The sequence below is a fragment of the Ixodes scapularis genome, unplaced genomic scaffold (assembly GCF_016920785.2).
Source record: "Ixodes scapularis isolate PalLabHiFi unplaced genomic scaffold, ASM1692078v2 PGA_scaffold12__126_contigs__length_90152505, whole genome shotgun sequence".
In the NCBI taxonomy this organism is placed as follows: Eukaryota; Metazoa; Arthropoda; class Arachnida; order Ixodida; family Ixodidae; genus Ixodes; species Ixodes scapularis.
This window is the reverse complement of record NW_024609838.1, coordinates 16161273-16179895: the sequence shown is the minus strand read 5'-3', so window position 1 is coordinate 16179895 and position 18623 is coordinate 16161273. Positions and strand designations below refer to the sequence as shown.

At 46.2% G+C, this 18623-nt stretch overlaps 1 protein-coding gene across 1 annotated transcript; it reads left to right on the top strand.

Annotated features, from left to right (window-relative positions):
• The first annotated feature begins 256 nt into the window (after positions 1–256).
• On the top strand, positions 257–18350 carry LOC8035017 (adapter molecule Crk). The gene is made up of 8 exons (XM_040213192.2): positions 257–871; positions 2586–2708; positions 6129–6282; positions 7754–7804; positions 11225–11356; positions 13024–13170; positions 15396–15473; positions 16695–18350. The coding sequence occupies exons 1-8, from the start codon at positions 837–839 to the stop codon at positions 16830–16832; spliced, it is 858 nt and encodes a 285-aa protein (XP_040069126.1). The 5' UTR covers positions 257–836; the 3' UTR covers positions 16833–18350.
• The last annotated feature ends 273 nt before the right edge of the window (positions 18351–18623 follow it).

Here is an 18623-nt window from a genome sequence, read left to right as displayed (position 1 = left end):
AAATCAATCGCAGATGGGAGCTTGCGTGCGTGCCATCGCTCATTTTTGCCGTTCATCAAACCACGACCATACACTTGCTGACTTAAAACAGCGTGAAACGATTCTGAAAGCGGGACAGCAGGCAATTCGATGTTGGCGGCTCGTCGCCCAAATTTCAGGCAGTCCAGACATGGTCCAGACCAGGACCGAGACACTCTGGCCGCTGTCTGAGCGTCTGGGACAGACGCGGCGCCGCCCTGGCGGCCAAATATTGATTAGTTCCTCTTCCGCTCTTCTCTTCCTCCGTTCCTCCGACGCGAGAAGTTGCGTCTACGCTCTATCTCTTCGTTCGTGTTTGTCGCGTCCCCCGACATGCACCAATTTCGTGCGTGATTATGCCCAGTTATGACCGTGCTCGTGTGACAACGATTCAGCAGTGTCTTCCGAGTGGTCCATCGACGGAATCGAAACGTACTCGCACGATCGTGCCTTACTTCGGCGGCGGAGCCTCACTGATTGCAGTTAGGCCTAACGCCCTCCGGTCCTGATCGTCTCTGCGCTTAGCTTCTTTCGAATGTGCCCGTTTGTAGGAGCGGTTTTTCGGCGAGTGTAAGACACCACGCGTTGCTGTGTACGACCAAGTGTGCGCTGCGCATGTTCGACGCAACCGACAGCTCAAGAATGACACTCCCTAGACGGGTTGTATGAGTCGTCCGGCGGAGCTGTGATTCGTTGAAATCGATTACACGGAATCGCTCTTTTTTATATTTGATTCAGCTCGGGAGCGAAAACTTTTCACTCAGTGTGCAGTGTGCGTGAGTGAACCTTTCGACCGGTGTCGTCCACGACCGAGAAAAATGGCTGGAAATTTCGACCCGTACGATAAAAACAGGTCAGTAGTGGTGTGCTTTTCGAGCTGCAATGGTTTTTGCACGATTGCCGGCTGCGTTGGAGCTCTAGCGTTGTTGACGAAAGTGATTCGGCGTAACTGAGAAGCAGTCCGCTGTGACATTTGCTGAGGCTGCGTCCTCGAACGGGTTGCTGAAGAGTGGAGCTGAACGCCGCGTGTGAAAATGCCGTGGTTGTCGGATCGTTGGGGATCGGATTTCAGCAGTCGCCAGCGTTAGGCCTACCAGCTCCAAATAAAGCTTTCCGGCAGCTAGCAATCCCTTATTCGTGCAATTTTCAGCCGGTCTAGCATTCGTGACATTCATGAGAGCACGAATATCGTGCTTCGCGATTCAGTCCTCCAATTTTGTTGTCATGCGCTCGTGTCTTAGCCTTGAATTGGGTTTGGCCGTCGATCACCATCTGGCAAAAGGATTTTTTATTTTTTTTATTGTGTATAATATATATATATCTAGAATGCGTCAAGATCTGTTACGGAACATTATTTTGGGGGATAAGATTTAGCGGTGTCCAGTGCTTCAGCCACTTTACATAATGTTAGGATCGATGAATTGGGCTACACCTTTGCCATTTGTCAATTCTCCAAATACTAGACTTTGGTATGTATCTGTTGTTAAAAGGTGAAGTGGTCAGCAGATAGCTTCTTGAAAGCAATTGTATGCAAAAAGCTGACTCATTGTTTCCCAGTCTCCCAATCAATTGGCCATTGTTTCATTGGCTGCAGGCTGTACAAGATATTCAGAGGCAAGTTTAGCTGGGTCAGCATGCATAGAACTTGGGTAACTTTTGATAGCTTCTCAAAGCTTAGAGCAGCGCCCTCAATACCATGGAGGTGCAGACAGAATGTGCGTCCAGTGCAAGCAATTAAGTTGACTATAACATTGAAATAATTGTTCCTCTTGTGCAGTTTGAGTGATATCATAAAGGTAGAAAGTATAGTATGCTAGCAACCAACCCATAAGGGCCGAGAATTCTTCTCTTATGTTAAATTCTTGGAGGTTCATTAGCAATAACATAGTGGTGTGAACAAACAGATAAGACCTTGCTGTCTTTATTTTCATTGTCATCATCCGAATTTAAGCCCCATCGGACAGCTCGAGCCCTGGTGATGGTACCGGGGCCTACACTCTTTGGAACAGGGATGAGACAAGCTATGGGTGCTGGAGCCTCTGGAGCAGACTCGTGCTGCTCTTTTTTGCATATGCAAACACAGCATAAGGTTAGCTAAACAAAATGTGCTGGCAGGCATTCCTTTTAATGGCCGAAGTCCAACGGCGGGTGAGTGTTACGGTCTTTTAGAACTTGGCATCACCATGGGATGACGTTGAGTGTTTGTGTAGGAAGAGAGCACATTGTTTTGCAGCCTTACATATTTTAGTCTACCGGAGCAGAATGAGAACAGCACGGAGCCTCTTTGCGATGCCCGGCCTACAGCACGTGCTCTTTGCCTTTTACCATGCTTTGGTTGCCCATGTGCGCTCGAAGTTTACGGGTTGCTAAAGTTTCTTTTTCGAAAGCAGGAAGCTTGCACCGGCGGCGGGATGACTAAAAGACCTCCGTGCCGCTCCCATCTTTTCGGCGACTGTGAGGCACAATGCGGTCCGTAACTTTTCGTGGCTGTCTTGCAGTTGTAAAATTGTGATTGATGTGGCTCACAACGGCTTATTTAATAAACAAGGCTGTTCGTTCATTTGCAGCTGGTTCTTCGGGCCAATGTCGCGGCAAGAGGCGACAGACATGCTCATGGCTGAGCATGAAGCGGGAATCTTCCTGGTTCGCAACAGTGCCACCATTTCCGGCGATCTTGTGCTTTGCGTCAGGTCAGTAACCACCTTGAGAAGCGTGTCTCTTTCCCACTCCTCTTTCGGAGACTCGGGGGTTTCGGCAAACCCCCCCGGGAGTCACTTCCTACTGTGTAATTGCGCCGCAAATAACCAAACATGAACATTAATTGCTTAAAGTGCATCCTTTATCACTTATTTGTTGCAAAACGTTTGGACTTTCACCATAAATTTAGTTGCAGTGATCATAAAACTGAGTCTATGTGAGACTGAAAGTTGGTTTTGGTTCATGTAGGCATCAGAATAAACAGTTACGCCTCACATTTAGGTACAAAACATGAGGATGCTTGTTAGCAGGTTAAACATTGCAAATTTACCCCAGACGGAGGTTTTTGAAAGGGCAACACAAACACTAGGTCTCTGGTAAATTTAAAAAAAAAAACAAAAAAAACATGACAAAACAGGGCATAAAGAAAAATGTGTTTAACAATTCGCTGGACAGTTCTTTACTGTTTGAAGCGAGAACGGGAGTTTTGAGGGCGAGGGCATATAGGGCTGAATTTCAGGGGACAGACACATTATGTGCCGCCTGCCAATGAGTGTGAGACTAGAGCACTTGGTTTTGAAATGCATGGGGCTTCACCCTGCCCTCCCTGGAGTGGTAACGGATTTGACAAGGGTCTTGGGTTTTTGCTAGCAACAATGGAAGGACGGAAGAGAGAAGGATTACGGTCGCAAAGAGGTGATTAGAAGATTGGTCGAAATTATCTAGGGAAAATTTAATGATGCACAACTAACTAGCACAGTTGGAGACAAGCGGAAGAGAGGAAAATTGGGACTCCCTTCCGCGTGGCTCCAGCCAAAAGTGTCAACCTGTCTCCCGTGATTCCGGTGCTGGGATAACACAGAGAAGGTTTAACCAGAGAAAAAATGGCGAAGCCCTTGCCGGGGGGGAAGAGGTGGGGGGTGATGTTTTTAGTATTTTTGCCCAATCCCCCAGGGGTCATCCTGCTGATATCCCACACTGAAGAAAATTGGTCTTAGAAGGGCGGGAGGAATCATGTGTTCATCTTTATAGACTTGGGCAAGGTGGCGCAAGCTACCGCCCTTTTACAAAGAGTATAGCCATTAACATCCATCCATCCGTCATTATGTTTTACCTTACATTTATTCATTCTCAAGCATTCATAGGTCATTGTGGCCTCTCAGGCACCCCTTCAGTCTGTGTTTAGTAGGCATTGCTGTGATCACTGTAATAAGTCTAAATTTTTTATGAATATCAGAGCCACAATGCCCAACTCTACTTCATTCTTTCACAACTTGACAAAAAAGAAAAACTTGTTTCCGCCTTGATCCAATCAGAGTAACGAAGTGTATGATGGCTGTCCCCAGGAAACGGGCTCACCATTGGTATGTTGTCACATGCTTCGCTTGCTGTAAAGCTGCGATTGTTTCGCATAAGCCACAGCTTTCGTCCTTTTTCAAGGTGTACTTGAGCAGTCTATTCAACCCATCATCAAAGACGCATTTGTAGGGTGGCCATACTACTCAGAGTTGCAACTGGGACATCAAGGGAAATGGTGTAGGGGAAGAGGGGGGGGGGGGGGGCAGGCAGGCAGTCGGGCGGCACAAAGCGAACAGAAAGAAAAGAGCTCCGCTACTATTCAGTTCACCGTGAAAATGCACACTTTTCTGGGGCTTTTCATTGAGTAGTTAAGTACACAAGCACTTTTCTTACCAATTCTGCAGGACCTAAGCATGTCAAGTATAGTAATATAGAAAAGTGCCCCGTAAACTCATCTGTGCAAACAAAACTTATCGGCTAATGGAGTTGCAGGAAAAGCTTAAAGTCATATGCTATTCGAGATAACATTTTTTTTTTTACTGTTTTGTTATCTTCCACTCGCCTGATACTGATTTCGCAAGAAAGTTTCCACAAATGCGGGGCATTAGCTATATTTGTACGAAATGATGGGATGGTACAAATTAACCTCTAAAACGGACTATCCCGACCAAAACAGGACGTCTGGTCACAGTGCACATTGGGAAAAGTGCTTGCATGTTTATTCTGGACAGATACTGAGGCTGCTTTATGCACAAATTCTTAATATTAGAAGCTTCAGGCTCCTCGCTGTCTTAGCAGCCCAAAACAGCATAACAATTGGGAGCTTATCAGTCGTGCTGACATAGTTTCTTCTTTTTCTCGATATCATCCACCCCATGAGTGTCGTTTGTAATCTGGTATGGCAATTCACTTGCCAGCTAGCGTATAATATAAGGATTGTGGCACAGCAAATCTAGCAGGCTTTGAAAGCTCGGCCCACAAGTTACACTGGGAGCCGCCCACAGTCAGTTTTTAGGAGGTTCGTCATTCTGAAAATTTGAGTAACGCAAAGAAGCTCGCACGACCTAGACCTCGAAATCTTGGAAAGCCCCAGGGCGAGATAAGTTTGTGACAGCTTCATGCGAGTCTTGTCTTGTTTTAAATATGGTAGCATCTCCCCCTCACAAACAAAGCTCGGCCATCACGTATTAAATGCATGCACATGCATGGGAGAGTGAGATGCATGTGGTGTTCTTCTCCTCTTATCGCGTGCTCATGCGAATTGCGGAGTGAAGCACTCGCTACACGTGCCGTAGTCTTTTCAATGCCTCACAAGAGGAAGGAACGGACTGAAGAGGAAACATCTGAACAGAAACAATAATGCGCCGAGTATGATCGTACTCAACGTGTCAATGAGACGCAAGAACATAGCCTTCGTGGAAGATGGGCAATGCCATTGCATTTTGAAGTAGTCCACGGCAAAGCACAGCAGAAGCGCAGCTTCGTCTTTAGCACAAAACAAGTTCATGGTATGGGATCCCTGAGGAAAGTGGAACAGGTCACCACGGGAACCGTTAACGAAATGTATGACATATGCTTCGGAGGATGACCCGTAAAAATAGTGGTAGATTTGAGACGAAGGAGCTAAATTTTAAAACTTGCCCCAAGGGGAATCGATCCCATGACTCCACGATTGCAAGCTCAAGATCATACCGCCGCCCTAATTACTGGGTAGACGCAAAGCTAGCTGCTCCGTCTCTGCTGCGGTGACATCTACTAACCGTACAAACGAGAGCGGCGGAGTTCGGCATTTTCGTTCAACACTTCGTGGCAAGAAACAAAAAATCCAAAGCATGCCCATCATCACATACAAATGTACAGAGTTTGGAATAAAATAACACGCTATAAATGCAGAAAAAGAATTTAATGTCAATAACAAATGTTGATAAAGTCCTTGGAAACACATTTTGTATATGGCAACCTTATCTGTTGGTTTAAGATAAGTTGAGCACCTTGTTTCTTCAGCTGCTGCAGTCTTTTGTCTTGCCGTCTGTTTCTTCTACCGGAGTTTGTTTCTGGGTCACTCGGTAGCCCAGGATTAGCTCACTGCTCTCTCATGGCCTTTGTGTGTGCAGGGAGGAGAACAAGGTGAGCCACTACATCATCAACCGGGTGAGCCAGGACGAACAGACGCGCTTCCGCATCGGGGACCAGATGTTCCCGGACATCCCGTCCCTGCTCAACTTCTACAAGCTCCACTACCTCGACACGACGCCCCTCGTCAAGCCGGTACCTTCCCTCCCCCGCTCCTTCACGTTCGTCTTGGGCCTGCATGCTTCGCCCTCTCTTCGACTCATACCCTCTTCCGCTCTTCGACTCGTACCCTCTTCCGCTCCTCGAGAAAGTATGTGCGAAGCTAACGGCTGTCGGATGCCGAGGCTGCCATGTGCCGGATTTCCTACATCTACCGGCACCTGCCGGGGGGCGCACGTTGGACTCGAGTACTGTGTCAGGGTTCGGTTGGAACCTGTGTTCAGTCTGTGAGGGCACAGGCCCCGACCAAACTTTGACGCAGCACTTGTGCCCTATCTGTGCCCCACGCTGGCCTCCTGTGGGCGACATAGAAAGTTTATTATGACAACCTTGGTGTCCAGGCGACGTTGGTGAAGCCGTCTTTTTTCTCCCTTTGGATTCTCTATCCTTCTCTGGAGTCTGATTTTGGTCACCTCAAAGTCAAGAACGAGATCTGATTTGCCTTTCGCACAGCGATCTGAGATGGTATTCGTAGGCAGTTTGTCTATTAATGCGGGCAAAGTGTCTATTAATGTGGGCAAAGGCCAGGGTTCGTCTGCTGTGAAGCACCATTCGCGGACGGAGATAATACGAGAAACACCGAACATTGTCTGCTAACAAACCGAGAAAAAAAAGTTGATCGTCTGCTGCGAACCGTGCATCGCGTCGAAGTAAGATCGGACGCGGGTCGAAATTGTGATCGTCTGCTGTCTCACTTTGGAAGCCATTGACACCTCGTGCTTCGTTTGCAAATCTCAAGTTGTTCTGTTGCCGTATACAAGCTGACATCAACTGGGGGATGAAGGAGCGCTAAGGACAAGCACATGAGATACCGCGAGACCCGTCTCACTATTTGTTGTTGGTGAGGCATTCTCACCAAAATATTGCTCGATTTTGAGCTCACTGACGGGTCAAAAATGTCTCATTGGTCGATTACGTGCAAGCTGTGACGCTACTTTCCAATCAGCAGCCGAAAACACTCTCACCTTGACCAAAATCGAACCCAGGACTACTTTTGCAATTTAGGGGAGGAGTCCAAAGATCTTTGGCCTTGCAGAAGGTGCAGCTATGTTTTGTTGCCTTCATTTTAATGAATGACGTGTCTTTTTTAACGGTACAGCTTGGAGGCAAACATCTGAACGTAGAGTGGTTTTTACTAGTTGCAGAAACATTTAAATCCTGTTCATCATTTGAACATTGATCCAATAGTAGTATCTTGAACCAGTGCACGCACCATTAACAGTGAATGAGGCATGGAGTCAATAAAGCCTTTGGATTTGTTTTTAGCTATCATTCAACTTGGGTTAATTTTTAGCATTGTGCATAAAAGGACAGCCGACTCGGCTGTCCTTTTAGCGACTCGGCTGTCCTTACATGCGGCACCCAACCAACACAAAAGTGTCGGTTGGGTGCCGCTTGCTGAGTCATGGTGAACACTGCTGATAATGCATTTTTTTTCTGTTTTCAGGCTGCTAAGAAAGTTGAAAAAGTGAAAGCCAAGTATGACTTTGAAGGCAGCGTGAGTTGTGTTTCTCTTTTCTATGGCAGTATTCAAAACAGCAATCTCTCCGAGATAGAAGTTTCAGTGATGGACTAAATCAATCAGAAATTCTCATTCTGTTACAACTGGATTATATTGTAGAGAAAGAAACTGCTGCTGCACCATTTTTGTGTCAGAAAACAAAAATCCCAGGATGCTCAACAGCAACACTTGAATCAAGTTTTCAAAACCAGGTTCACTGCAAGATATGCGATGGAAGGACATAGTTATGATAATAAGAATCTTTACTTGCTCTGGAGAGTGGCGGCACCGCAAATAGGCAGCAGCTCGCACCACTTAGGTCCGCAGTGCCGTGTCAGGTGATGGTGATAATGTGATGATATTATATACAAGGATGCTATCATATATGTACTAAAACATCTTATAGATGATGTTATACAAGATATTATATACAAGGCATATTCACTGCATTGATACCTGGCATTTATTTTGACTTTGAAATCGCAAACTGAAACAACTATAGGTACTGCTAGCATACAGTTGAAACTGTCATGCATGGGGTCATTCTTAATTCTATTTGACTCTGCCTTTGCAGACCATGGAGCTTCAGGCTCAGTTTGAAGGCATTCCGTAAGAGTGCGTTCAGCCTGTTATGCTTTCAACTTCCTGAGATAATGTGTCTTTGGAAAGCTGTCTACACACACGCTGAGTTAGTCAAGCATACGGACATTCAGACAAGCATGGTAACTATGAGTAGTATGCGCATGAACACAAATACTAAAACTCGGTGAAAACACCATGCACCGGGTGGGTAAGGACAGCAGGCGAAAACGGGCCTTTGCAGGCTTGCGTGTGCACATCGACACCACAACTTCTGGACTGCACTCGATAGTGTCATCGAGTGAATACTCTCAATACTTATTACTCAAATCCTCATTGGTTACTATGTTGCTAACCACTCTGGCACAAACATTAGTGCCATGTTCCTTTTTGGTCTCTCCAACATTGTAAGAATAAACGGTGCTATCCCTGGAATGATCACCTCTGATGTTGTAAGTTGAGTTGTTCCTATGCAGCTGTTTGGGCAGAAGCAGCTAACACACATATTGAGCCCTTTCTACTTTTTCTACTTTAGCAGAGTCCGGAGAGGAGGCAACTTCCTCTTCAGCGTTCGCTCTGCTAAAGTGAAAAGAGGAAGAAGGAGCTTCCCCTGAATCCTTAACCTTTCACCGATTGTAGTCGTCGTTGCTGGAGCTGGTCGAGGGCGGGTCGATGTCAAAATGACTAGTTTCCAACACCTTTGATAAGAATCACTCTCATTGCTGCTGCGATCAGTGTCAAAAACTCCAACAGAGCAAGCGTCGTCGTCCATAGACGTCGTCGTCTCAAAACCGCATGCTCAAAACCGCATAAGACGACGACGTCTCCCTTAGACGTCGTCGTCTCAAAACTGCATGCTCGAAACCTGGAAGGTAAACGTGGAAGTTGAAATGCGAGACGCCGAAAGAGCCAAGTCTGCGAGTGCGTGCAAAGGTATGCCACGCGTTGGGCGGATAACGTCGCCGATCCAAGGAACACAGCAGCATTTTCGAGTGCGTTGGATCCAACGGTGTGGTTAGGACCTACAACCTCTTAGCCTTGAAGTGTGCCTTGTTTGAAGTAGGGGATGTACAAGTCAAGCAGCCCACTTCACATGCAGAGATCAAGTCGTCTGCTACTTTTGCAGGATTTGGGGTGACGTCAGAATGACGCCGATCTCCAATTGACTCTGATTGAGGGATAGTGGGTGGACCTCGAAACAAGCTGCCTTGAGGTCCACCCACTATCCTTCATTCAGAGCCGATTGGAGCTCGGCGTTCGGATGTCACCACAACCCCTGCAAAAGAAGCAGACGAACTTGCGCTCCGCATAGCAGCGAACTTGCCACAACAACCAATTGAGTCGACTCTTTCCATGTTGCAACGATGAGAAAAAAACAGCTTGGTCTTCCTGTTTAGGCATTATTTTTGAGACAATAAATATGTAATTGCTCCCGTAAAAGTAATTTAATGGTTAAAAGACACTTTTCTCGACAAACTAGTTTCTCTTCCCGGTTTTCGTTGTCCGATCGTTGTGCAAGTAAAATAGCCAAGTTTCCCGTGGTCATTCATTTTATAATAAAACATACATCTTCGTTACCATAATCTGGAGAGCCATGACATGTTTTATTAACAGCAACAGAAGTCCTTAGCTCTTTTTGTTTTTCATGGTTTTAGTTTACAGTGCAGTGCCCAATTTCAGTCTTCCACCTTTATTTCCCTAACATCCAAGGATGCTTTCAGTCCATCACTTTATTCATTGACAGTGTAAAGAAATGCAGGGCATTGCTTCGTGATATTTCCTTGGACATTCTCATGTGTTTCTTAAAGGGGCACTCAAGTGGATTCTGATATCGTCAATTTATTTTCATAACTCAGTCTACGGGCTCTAAGCATCTTAGAAACTTCAAGTTCAATCCCCACCCCTGCCCGTTTCGATCTGGATGAGCATTGTACCAGCGTGCGGTCATGTATCACTACTGCGTGGCGCCTGTTAAAGACCCCAGGCTAGCAGTTGAACTGCACTAGCTAAATTGCTCATCTACAGCTAAAAGGTAAGTCGCCCGTTGGAGGCAGACTACCTAACTTGGAGGCTGTATAAACATAAACATTTAGAAACGCCAATGTTGCATTATGTTGTGCAGCCGATTTCCCTATTAAAAATCCAAGCAAAGATAGTGACACCCCCCTCTTCGTGCACCTTTCAGCAGACACCAGGGAATGCCATCAGACGGCGTTTCCAAGTAATAATTGCTGTATTACATCTTCTACACCCAAAGATATGACATTTTTGTCAAAATATAATGCACGACACACATAGAAAGAGCAGTAATAGTTAATAGTGACATTCAGAATCTCCACGCAATTAACTACAGTCAAACGCCGCTACAATGAACTCTTCTACTACGAAATAGCCTGTACAACAGGCTATTTCGTTGCTTATCTGCTTTATTGGGGTTATTAAAGTGCGTGACAGATATAACAAAGTAACGTGAATAACGAAGAATTATCGCGATCCCACACGCTTTGTTACACAGGCGTTTGTTTGACTGTACTTCCACTGGTATAGAAGTGGTGAGGGCCCAAGGCCCCCCCCCCCTCCCACAAGAGTAAATAGCGCTCATGTATTTCTGTTGCTTACTAGAATGTCTTGCTGCTAGAACTGGTCATTTTTATTGTCTGAAGCCCAGCAAACAATATGCCATCAAAAACAAGCTTCTACATAAAACACTTGAGCACCCCCTGTAAGTGACTGTAGTTTTCTGGATAGGGACCAGAGTCTACACAGGGCAATCCTTCGACTGGAGTATTTTCACGTGCACAAATTGGGGGGTGCTTAGTGAGGGTGTGTCCATCTCAGGGCGACCCGGACGACCTGCCGTTCCGGAAAGGAGAGGTGCTGACGGTGATCTCCAAAGACGAGGAGCAGTGGTGGACGGCACGCAACAGCCTCGGCCAGACGGGCTCGATCCCCGTGCCCTATGTGGAAAGGGTGAGCTCCTGCCCTATGTCGAAGGAAACACTTTATAGGCAAACCAATCCCTAAAAAAATTCGAACAAATCTAAACTCCCTTTAAATGTTTTTATTTTTTTTTTATTGTTTGGGTAGATTTTTAAAGGGGCACTAAATCACTTTCTGCAATGGTCTATTTATGGTCATATTCAATTTATGGGCTCTAAGCATCCTACAAAAACAAACTTTACATTCATATGAGGCTGATTTTTCTATAAAATCGGCATCAAAGATAGATCGCCTCGGAACTATTACTGACACCAGAGGGCGCCATCGAACGTTGAGAAGGGCTCCTTCGGAGCATCTCTTCGTTCGACAGCACCCTGCAGTGTTGGCAACAGTTGCGAGGTAATCCATCTTTGATACCAATTTTAATAGAGAAATGAGCCACATATGATTGTAATGTTTTTTTAGGGTGCTTAGAGCCCATAGGTTGAGGCATGACCATAAATAGGCTCGCAGAAAGTGGTTTAGTGGCCCATTAATGTAAAATTTATGCTTCCCCGCAAAAGCCACGTTTCGTCGCAATATTCACTTCATTGTGAAAAGGCATTTCGGGACGACGTGCCGAAATAGAAGCACATTACAGAATTGCTCCTCACTCAAAATGAGTCTTGCTACAAAGGTGGTGTTGTGAAAATATTTTTACGTGGAAAATTTGTTTTGGGACATGAATATGCAATCCGGGTACTTCAAAAAATAGTTTTCGGGGAGTTAAGCGTCTCTGGGGGTGATCCAGAAATGCACTTCTATATCGGGTCGGCATGCCAAAACATCAGGATCATTCCAGACTCCCAGGTATGTCTTGCTACGTCAATATTGCGCTAAAAACCTTTTTTGGGGTAAACTTCATTTTGTGACGTGTGTATCCTATCCAGATATTAAAAAAACATGGCAGTGATCTTTATCTTTGAAGTCTTATAATGCATGAAATGCTGTATTTTTGACGCGATAGTTTAGAATTGTTTAGGAGACATTTAACCTTTGTTTTGGGGAGTGAAAAAGAATTGATTTCCCCTCTACATTGAGTGGGGAAACTGGGTTCATAGGACACGTGACATCAATTTTCCTGCCAGTTTTAGTGGGGAAATTGAATTGATGTATATGTCATATGTGGTCAGGTCACGTGACGTCAATTTTCCTGCTGAGTTTAGCACGGAAACTGAAGGCTATTGGGTCGTGTGAGATCGATCCCCTCCCCCCGAAATTTAGCAGGGAAACTGAAATGCTGCTTAGGACACCTGACATTGGATGACATGACAGAAATTTTCCTGCTAAATGTAGAGGGGGGGGGGGGGCAGGGCAAAATTTGTGTGCAGGTGCTGTCATCGAGCTGTGCGACTTTAAATTTTCTGTGGGATAGCGAATTGGTGTATAGGTCGTGTGATGTCCGGTCATATGACATCAATTGACATCATCTGACCTATAACCAATTCAGTCTCCCCACTAAATTAAGTGAGAAATGCACGGACAAACTGACAAAAGTTTGGGATTGAGAACTAGCATCAAAAGCCATTTCACACATTAAAAGTGTTTTATGGGAGCTCGGCATTCCTTCAAATAAATAAATTAACTTTTCACGGGGTGCTCAAGCGTGTCGGCTTCGTGAACCGGAGCCTCAGTGTGCCGTCTGCCCGCGCTTGCAGTTGGAGGATTGCCAGGCGCTCAACGACGGCCAGGGCTGGAACCGGCCGTCCTCGACCCCGCAGCTGGCGGCGGCGCCCCCCGCCCAGAACCCCAGGTCAACCCCCGGCGGGGACCCCATCAAGTACAACACCCCTTCCAACGTCCAGGTGAGGACATTGCAGCAACGTCCGTCTCGGGCGGGCAACAGGTCCTCGACTTCGCGGGCTAAGTCGGCACTAGCGAGATGCTGCCACCGTACGGTGTGCAAGTTTGTCCGCCCTTTGCGTGGAGGGTGCGCCTGCGTCGAAGCACCGAGCTCTCATTGGAGGCATAGTGGGGCAATGCAAGGGCTAGTCGCTTTCGTCCATTGGCAAGGAGATCGAGCTATTGGGGCGTTCTGTCCAGCTCGTTTTTCCCCGAGCTCGGTGTTTACCCAACACAAAGTTTGTGTACTCTGTTCTTGGCATAACCTTCCTGGTTGGAGCACGCTGTAATGTAAAAAGTGTCGGCAATAAACGGAGTGACATTGGTGGGCCGTGACAAGCCGGATCTTTCTTGAAAGCAGTCGTCGGAGGATGCGAGCTTGACCCACCTCGTCCTTTGTGCCGAGCAGGTGCCGGACGTGTGCACTACGCATGCTAGCCCGCGTGGCTGCAAAGAAGCTTCTCCTTGGACAGCGGGAGAAACTGAGCCCTAGTTGAACGGTGACACAGTGTTCGGCTACGGCAGCCGAGTGCTGCCTCGTCATCGAGTCCCATGGGTGTAGTTCTAAAGTTAGCCGCTCGGGTTGCAGTCGCTGGATCTCTTCCCCAATGCCTACCGTCTCCCTCCAGTCAAAGTGCGTAAGAGCATCGTCTGCTCCTCACGCAGAGGTGGTGTCGGGGTCGCATTTGTTCGGGCACCAAATGCCAGAGTCGTCTGCTACTCTAAGCAATGGCTGTCTCACTTTTGTACGGCTTTCAGAAATCCGCCGGTTCTTTACGAACGTGGACCTCGAGAGCGGGGAAAGGAAATACCTCGAAGGCGACATTGTTTTTGTTGACTAAAAGATTTGTTTGATCAATCATTTATACCCTTAATCCTTTGATGGTCGAGCTCTTTTTTCAAAAGATGTTTTCTTGTGGTCGGGATCTGTTCCCAAAAGAATAGTGTAAAGAAAGGGTCACTGGACAGGTTTTCCATTATTTATCTAGCGGGAGCAACGTACAGTGCTTACAATTTTTCCAGGCTTAGAAGCATCAAGTGCAAATATTGAAGGCATAAAGTTGTCACCTTTTTTTCATTTGGTTTCATCTTGGCTACCTGAACGTTAGTTCTGCGACATTCAGGCTTTTTACCGAGCACCGGTTCACTGGAGAGAAGCAACACCCGTGGAAGCAAACTTTGCGAGTGTTGCCCCTCTGCAGCGCACCGGTGCTCGGAAAAAAGTGCATTCAATGGGGGCTGCGAGAACAAAAGAGTATGAATTACACGAAAACACCGTGCGAATTAAGCGGCTTATAAAGACATTAAAAACATAGTGGAAGAACCAAAGTTTTGAAATTTGTCTTGAATTAACCGGGAGTATGGACTATCCGAGTTTGAATTACCACAAGCCTTCTGTATGAACAACATAAACAACCAGGTGGTTCTCAGCCTTGAGAGGCATTAAAAGATTGTGCTGAACAGGAAAGTACAAACAATGCAAAAAACAATAATGTAAACACAGGACTGTTACATAATTTATTAACAAAAATGAGAAATCTGAGCATTTTGAAACGAGGCAGTGTCACCTATCACTGCTGTATCTGAGGAAAGGCTATGTCAATCTATGACGGTCTGTGGAAAAAACAATCGATTAAGATAATTTTAGCATCTGGAGATTCGGAGATGCATAGCACATGGGGTTTAGTTGTGTCGATGATCTGTTAGCAGTAAGCAGGAATAAGACACGGACACCTGAAACTTGTTTGTAGCATTTTTTATGAATGTCGCGAAATGTCTACTCCCGACTCACTTCATTTGTTGCAGGTGTGATCACTGCACGAATATTAAACCTTTAAAATTCAGTGCTCTTTTTTTTTTTTCCTGACTTTGTTTGGCACTGCAACGAATGGTCCGCGGTCCTTGGCTGGAAAATATATTTACTCATGGTTTTTTCATCACACTTGCCAAAACTCTTAGCAGTGGGGATGAATTCGCTCTGTCGCGCAATCTCTGGTTTTGCACTGTTTTTCATTATATTTTGCCCCTCTGCCTTCGCTTCTTGTTTTGTCCGTTGTTTCGCGGCGTCAAATTCTTTGTTTGCCTCCTCGATAGTAGGGGGTCTCCGCAATAAATCAGTAAATAAATGAGAGATGTCGGTGGTGAATGGAAAGTGTTTTTGACTCTCTTTCCTTCCCCTCGTCCGCAGAGGAAGCTGCCGGCACGGGCACGAGTGAAGCAGGCGCGCGTTCCCAATGCCTACGACAAGACGGCCCTCAAGTTGGAGGTGAGGCATTCGCGGTGAAACTGCGGATATTAATACGTCGGTACCGGCGTCCCAAATATAAGGGCTGATTCGTTTGTGCCATCATGGCAGGCGAAGAACACGTGCTTGTGAGAATATGGCAGACGTTGAATTTTTTTAAAGTAATAACTGCACAGTAATACTTTTCCGTGCGGCTCCAAAACGTTCTCAACACTGGAAAAGAAAAAAGAAACCTGCAACGAAGGAAGATTTTTTTTATACAGTGAAGCAAACAAAGTCGTGGCTTTAATGCTAAAAGTTGTGTCCTTGTACATTTCTTTGGCATTGTTTTTTCAACATTCTAATCAATATGTGTAGTGCAAAGGATGCTACTTCGAAAGAGAAAAACAATAAGAGCCTATAATGTCACCCAATTCTTAATGGGAAAAAAAACAAAAAAACAGTCATTACTTTTTGTTTGGACGTCATAAAGGAAGCGCATTATTACTAGAGTTCCGTGTTTTCGAGTTTTTTTTTTTTTTTTTTTTTTTTTGAATTTGGGGTAATGTTTTTAAGGCCTTTTTTTCCCCCACGAATTCTGTCTTCTTTTGCATCGATTTTCCATGTTGGACAAAAGATAGGCATTTATCGAGGCTCATGTTTATGTAGGACGTGGTAATGGTATCCCCAAGAAACTCGCCCCAGAGGACATGCATGTAAACCAAATACTGGGAAAACATTCCAGTATCGATAAGAGAATGTTCTGGCAAAATAAGTGACCTTGTGGAGATTTCAGTGAAGGCTCTGTTTTGGGTGAACACAAAACAAAGCTACTGATAAAGGTTTTCTTCCCAAAAAGTTTGACTGTTTCTCATCCAAGGAGAACTTCAATCAGGGATTTTTCGGTGGCCCCAGATTTTGATCAAACCTTATCGGGGTGTGTAATTTTTGGGGTTTATTGGTATTTACCAACAACACAGAACCCCAGATAGGAAGTTCGTTTATTTTCGCAAACACTGCAAAACCTTTACTTCAGGGTGACCTCGTAGATGGCGCCAGCGACCCAGTGTGTTCTTTCGTCGTAAGAAATCGCAAGGACTCCATCGTAAGCAAACGCAGTTGGGTGTGCGAACAAGCCCTTGCTTTGTCAGTCTTAAACAGCTCACTTGTGCACTCGCTTTGGTTTTGGGCCCGTCTCAGTTTGCCTTTTTGCGACGCCGTCTGGACGTGCTTCAAGCCTCGTTCCCGTATCCTCCGTTGCAGGTCGGAGACATCATCACGGTCACCAAGACCAACATCAACGGCCAGTGGGAAGGGGAGCTGAAGGGCCGCGTAGGACATTTCCCTTTCACCCACGTCGAATTCATCGACTCCGAGAACCCGGACGACGACGAGTCTTAGGAACCTTCTCCATCCGCACCGCCGCCGCAGCCCCCGGAAGCCCTGTCGTACACGGGTCGTCCCGCGAAACGATGCCGCGACATCCTCCGCGACCCCGAGAGTACGGACGGACGGGGCGGTCGTCCGACCAAACGGTCCACTATGGGCGCTCGTTCCGGCCAAGAGACGAGACGCCCAATCCCCCCAACAAGCAGCAGCCACCACCGCGTGCTTTCTTGTCGTGTGCACGCAATCCCCCGTACCCCGTGAAAGTGTGCGCTCAAACCAAAGGACTCGGCTTTGACTGTGCGTGTGTATGTGTGTGCGTGTAAGCTTGCACGTAGAGGAGAGGCGCATTTTTTTCGTCGTCCGTGTTCCGAGGTCCCCCTGGCGCCCTGCGAAGCCGGAGTCTCGCCGCTCGTACGTCGTGCAAAAGACACGGCGTTTGTTGCAGACGCGACGACAGACTCGTTCGAAGTATGTTTGCTTCGTACATATGTATGCTTCGAATGTGTCTGAAGACAGTTTTTGGACGACCAATGTGACGGGAGCATCGTAGGTGAAAGAAACGCGCCTCAGTCGGCGTCTGCGGACCGCTTTTTGCACCACGTATTAGCGGTGTGATCCGCAGCTTAAAGAGTGCACGTCGCGGGAAGCGGGTCGAAGTACGGGTCGGCGGGAGTCGTCCCCCCAAATCGCTTTTCGATTTGCTCGGAGGGAAGTCTCGAGAAGAGTCGCGAGGTGCATATCAAAGTCTGACTGCAGCCAGACTCGCGGAGGGGGCGGTTGAGTTCCTTTGACGGAGAGGCAGTCGGGTGCTACTTTTTACACGGGCCATTGTGTATAGAATGTGTTGTTTTTTTGTAATATATGTGCGTCACATTATTTAAGAAGCCGCTCCCCTTTCTAGAGGTGCCATTTGTTTGGAAGCTCTTTGCCAATCGTTTTTCTTTTTTATTTGGCCGTTTCATCTCCCGTGGCCATACGGAGCTTGCGTTGTTACAGCTGCCTTGTGCGCTTGGTGTGTCGTCTCATCCGCTGCGTTGCCTCCTTTTATTTTCGACTGTCGGGACGAAACGAAAAGTTATTTCTTAGCCTCTCGGGAAGTATCTCATGAATCTAGGTGAGCAATAAACTTTTATCTGAGACGCGAATGCAGTCAAAGGGGTTGCCATATGTTCGGATATAAAGTGACACCATTGCAGACGTTCATGCTGTGGAAAGCGCGAAAATCTGAGGAGTGATGGTGATTGACTAGGACTGACTCTGGGGCTCATTGGACGCACATTGATGCCCGGAGCCACTGTCTCGCGAATGTTTTGTACCGAGTCGGCGAATGTACATTTTGTAGTGCTATGCATGGTTTCCATTTTTTTTTTTTCTTTTTTTTTTTCCCTTTTTTTTGTTGTGCAAATTAGGATTGCCAATGCTTGTGCATCATACTGCTGCAGAACTGGGAGTTGAAAAACTTCTGTCACTTCACCTGAAAGAGGCCCCCTTTTTTATACATCTTTTTCAATAAAGGATGTGTAATTTAAATGTCTGTCATGCTTTTATTGTGGAGTGCATGCATGGTCCCAATATCTCGCAAATTGCTCTGGTTTTGTTGTTTTCTGAAAACTAACATACACTGCAAAAGGTGTGCTGAAAGCAGTTACCAGGTGTAAAAGGCAATTACAGGGTGATTTCAGATAAGATCGAACAGGGGGTGGCTGGTCGACCTTTTTAATTTGCTTCATAATTTTATATGTTATTTCCCGATGTCTAAAATAAACAAAATCAGAATTATTTTCACCAAGAAAAAAAATTGTC

What these genes read in the sequence shown, in the direction of transcription:
- LOC8035017 (XM_040213192.2), top strand. Translation starts at nt 837, where the DNA reads ATGGCTGGAAATTTCGACCCGTACGATAAAAACAG. An exon ending in GACCCGTACGATAAAAACAG is followed by an intron (nt 872 to 2,585) that starts GTCAGTAGTGGT and finishes GTTCATTTGCAG; the next exon opens with CTGGTTCTTCGGGCCAATGT. An exon ending in AGACGGCCCTCAAGTTGGAG is followed by an intron (nt 15,474 to 16,694) that starts GTGAGGCATTCG and finishes CCTCCGTTGCAG; the next exon opens with GTCGGAGACATCATCACGGT.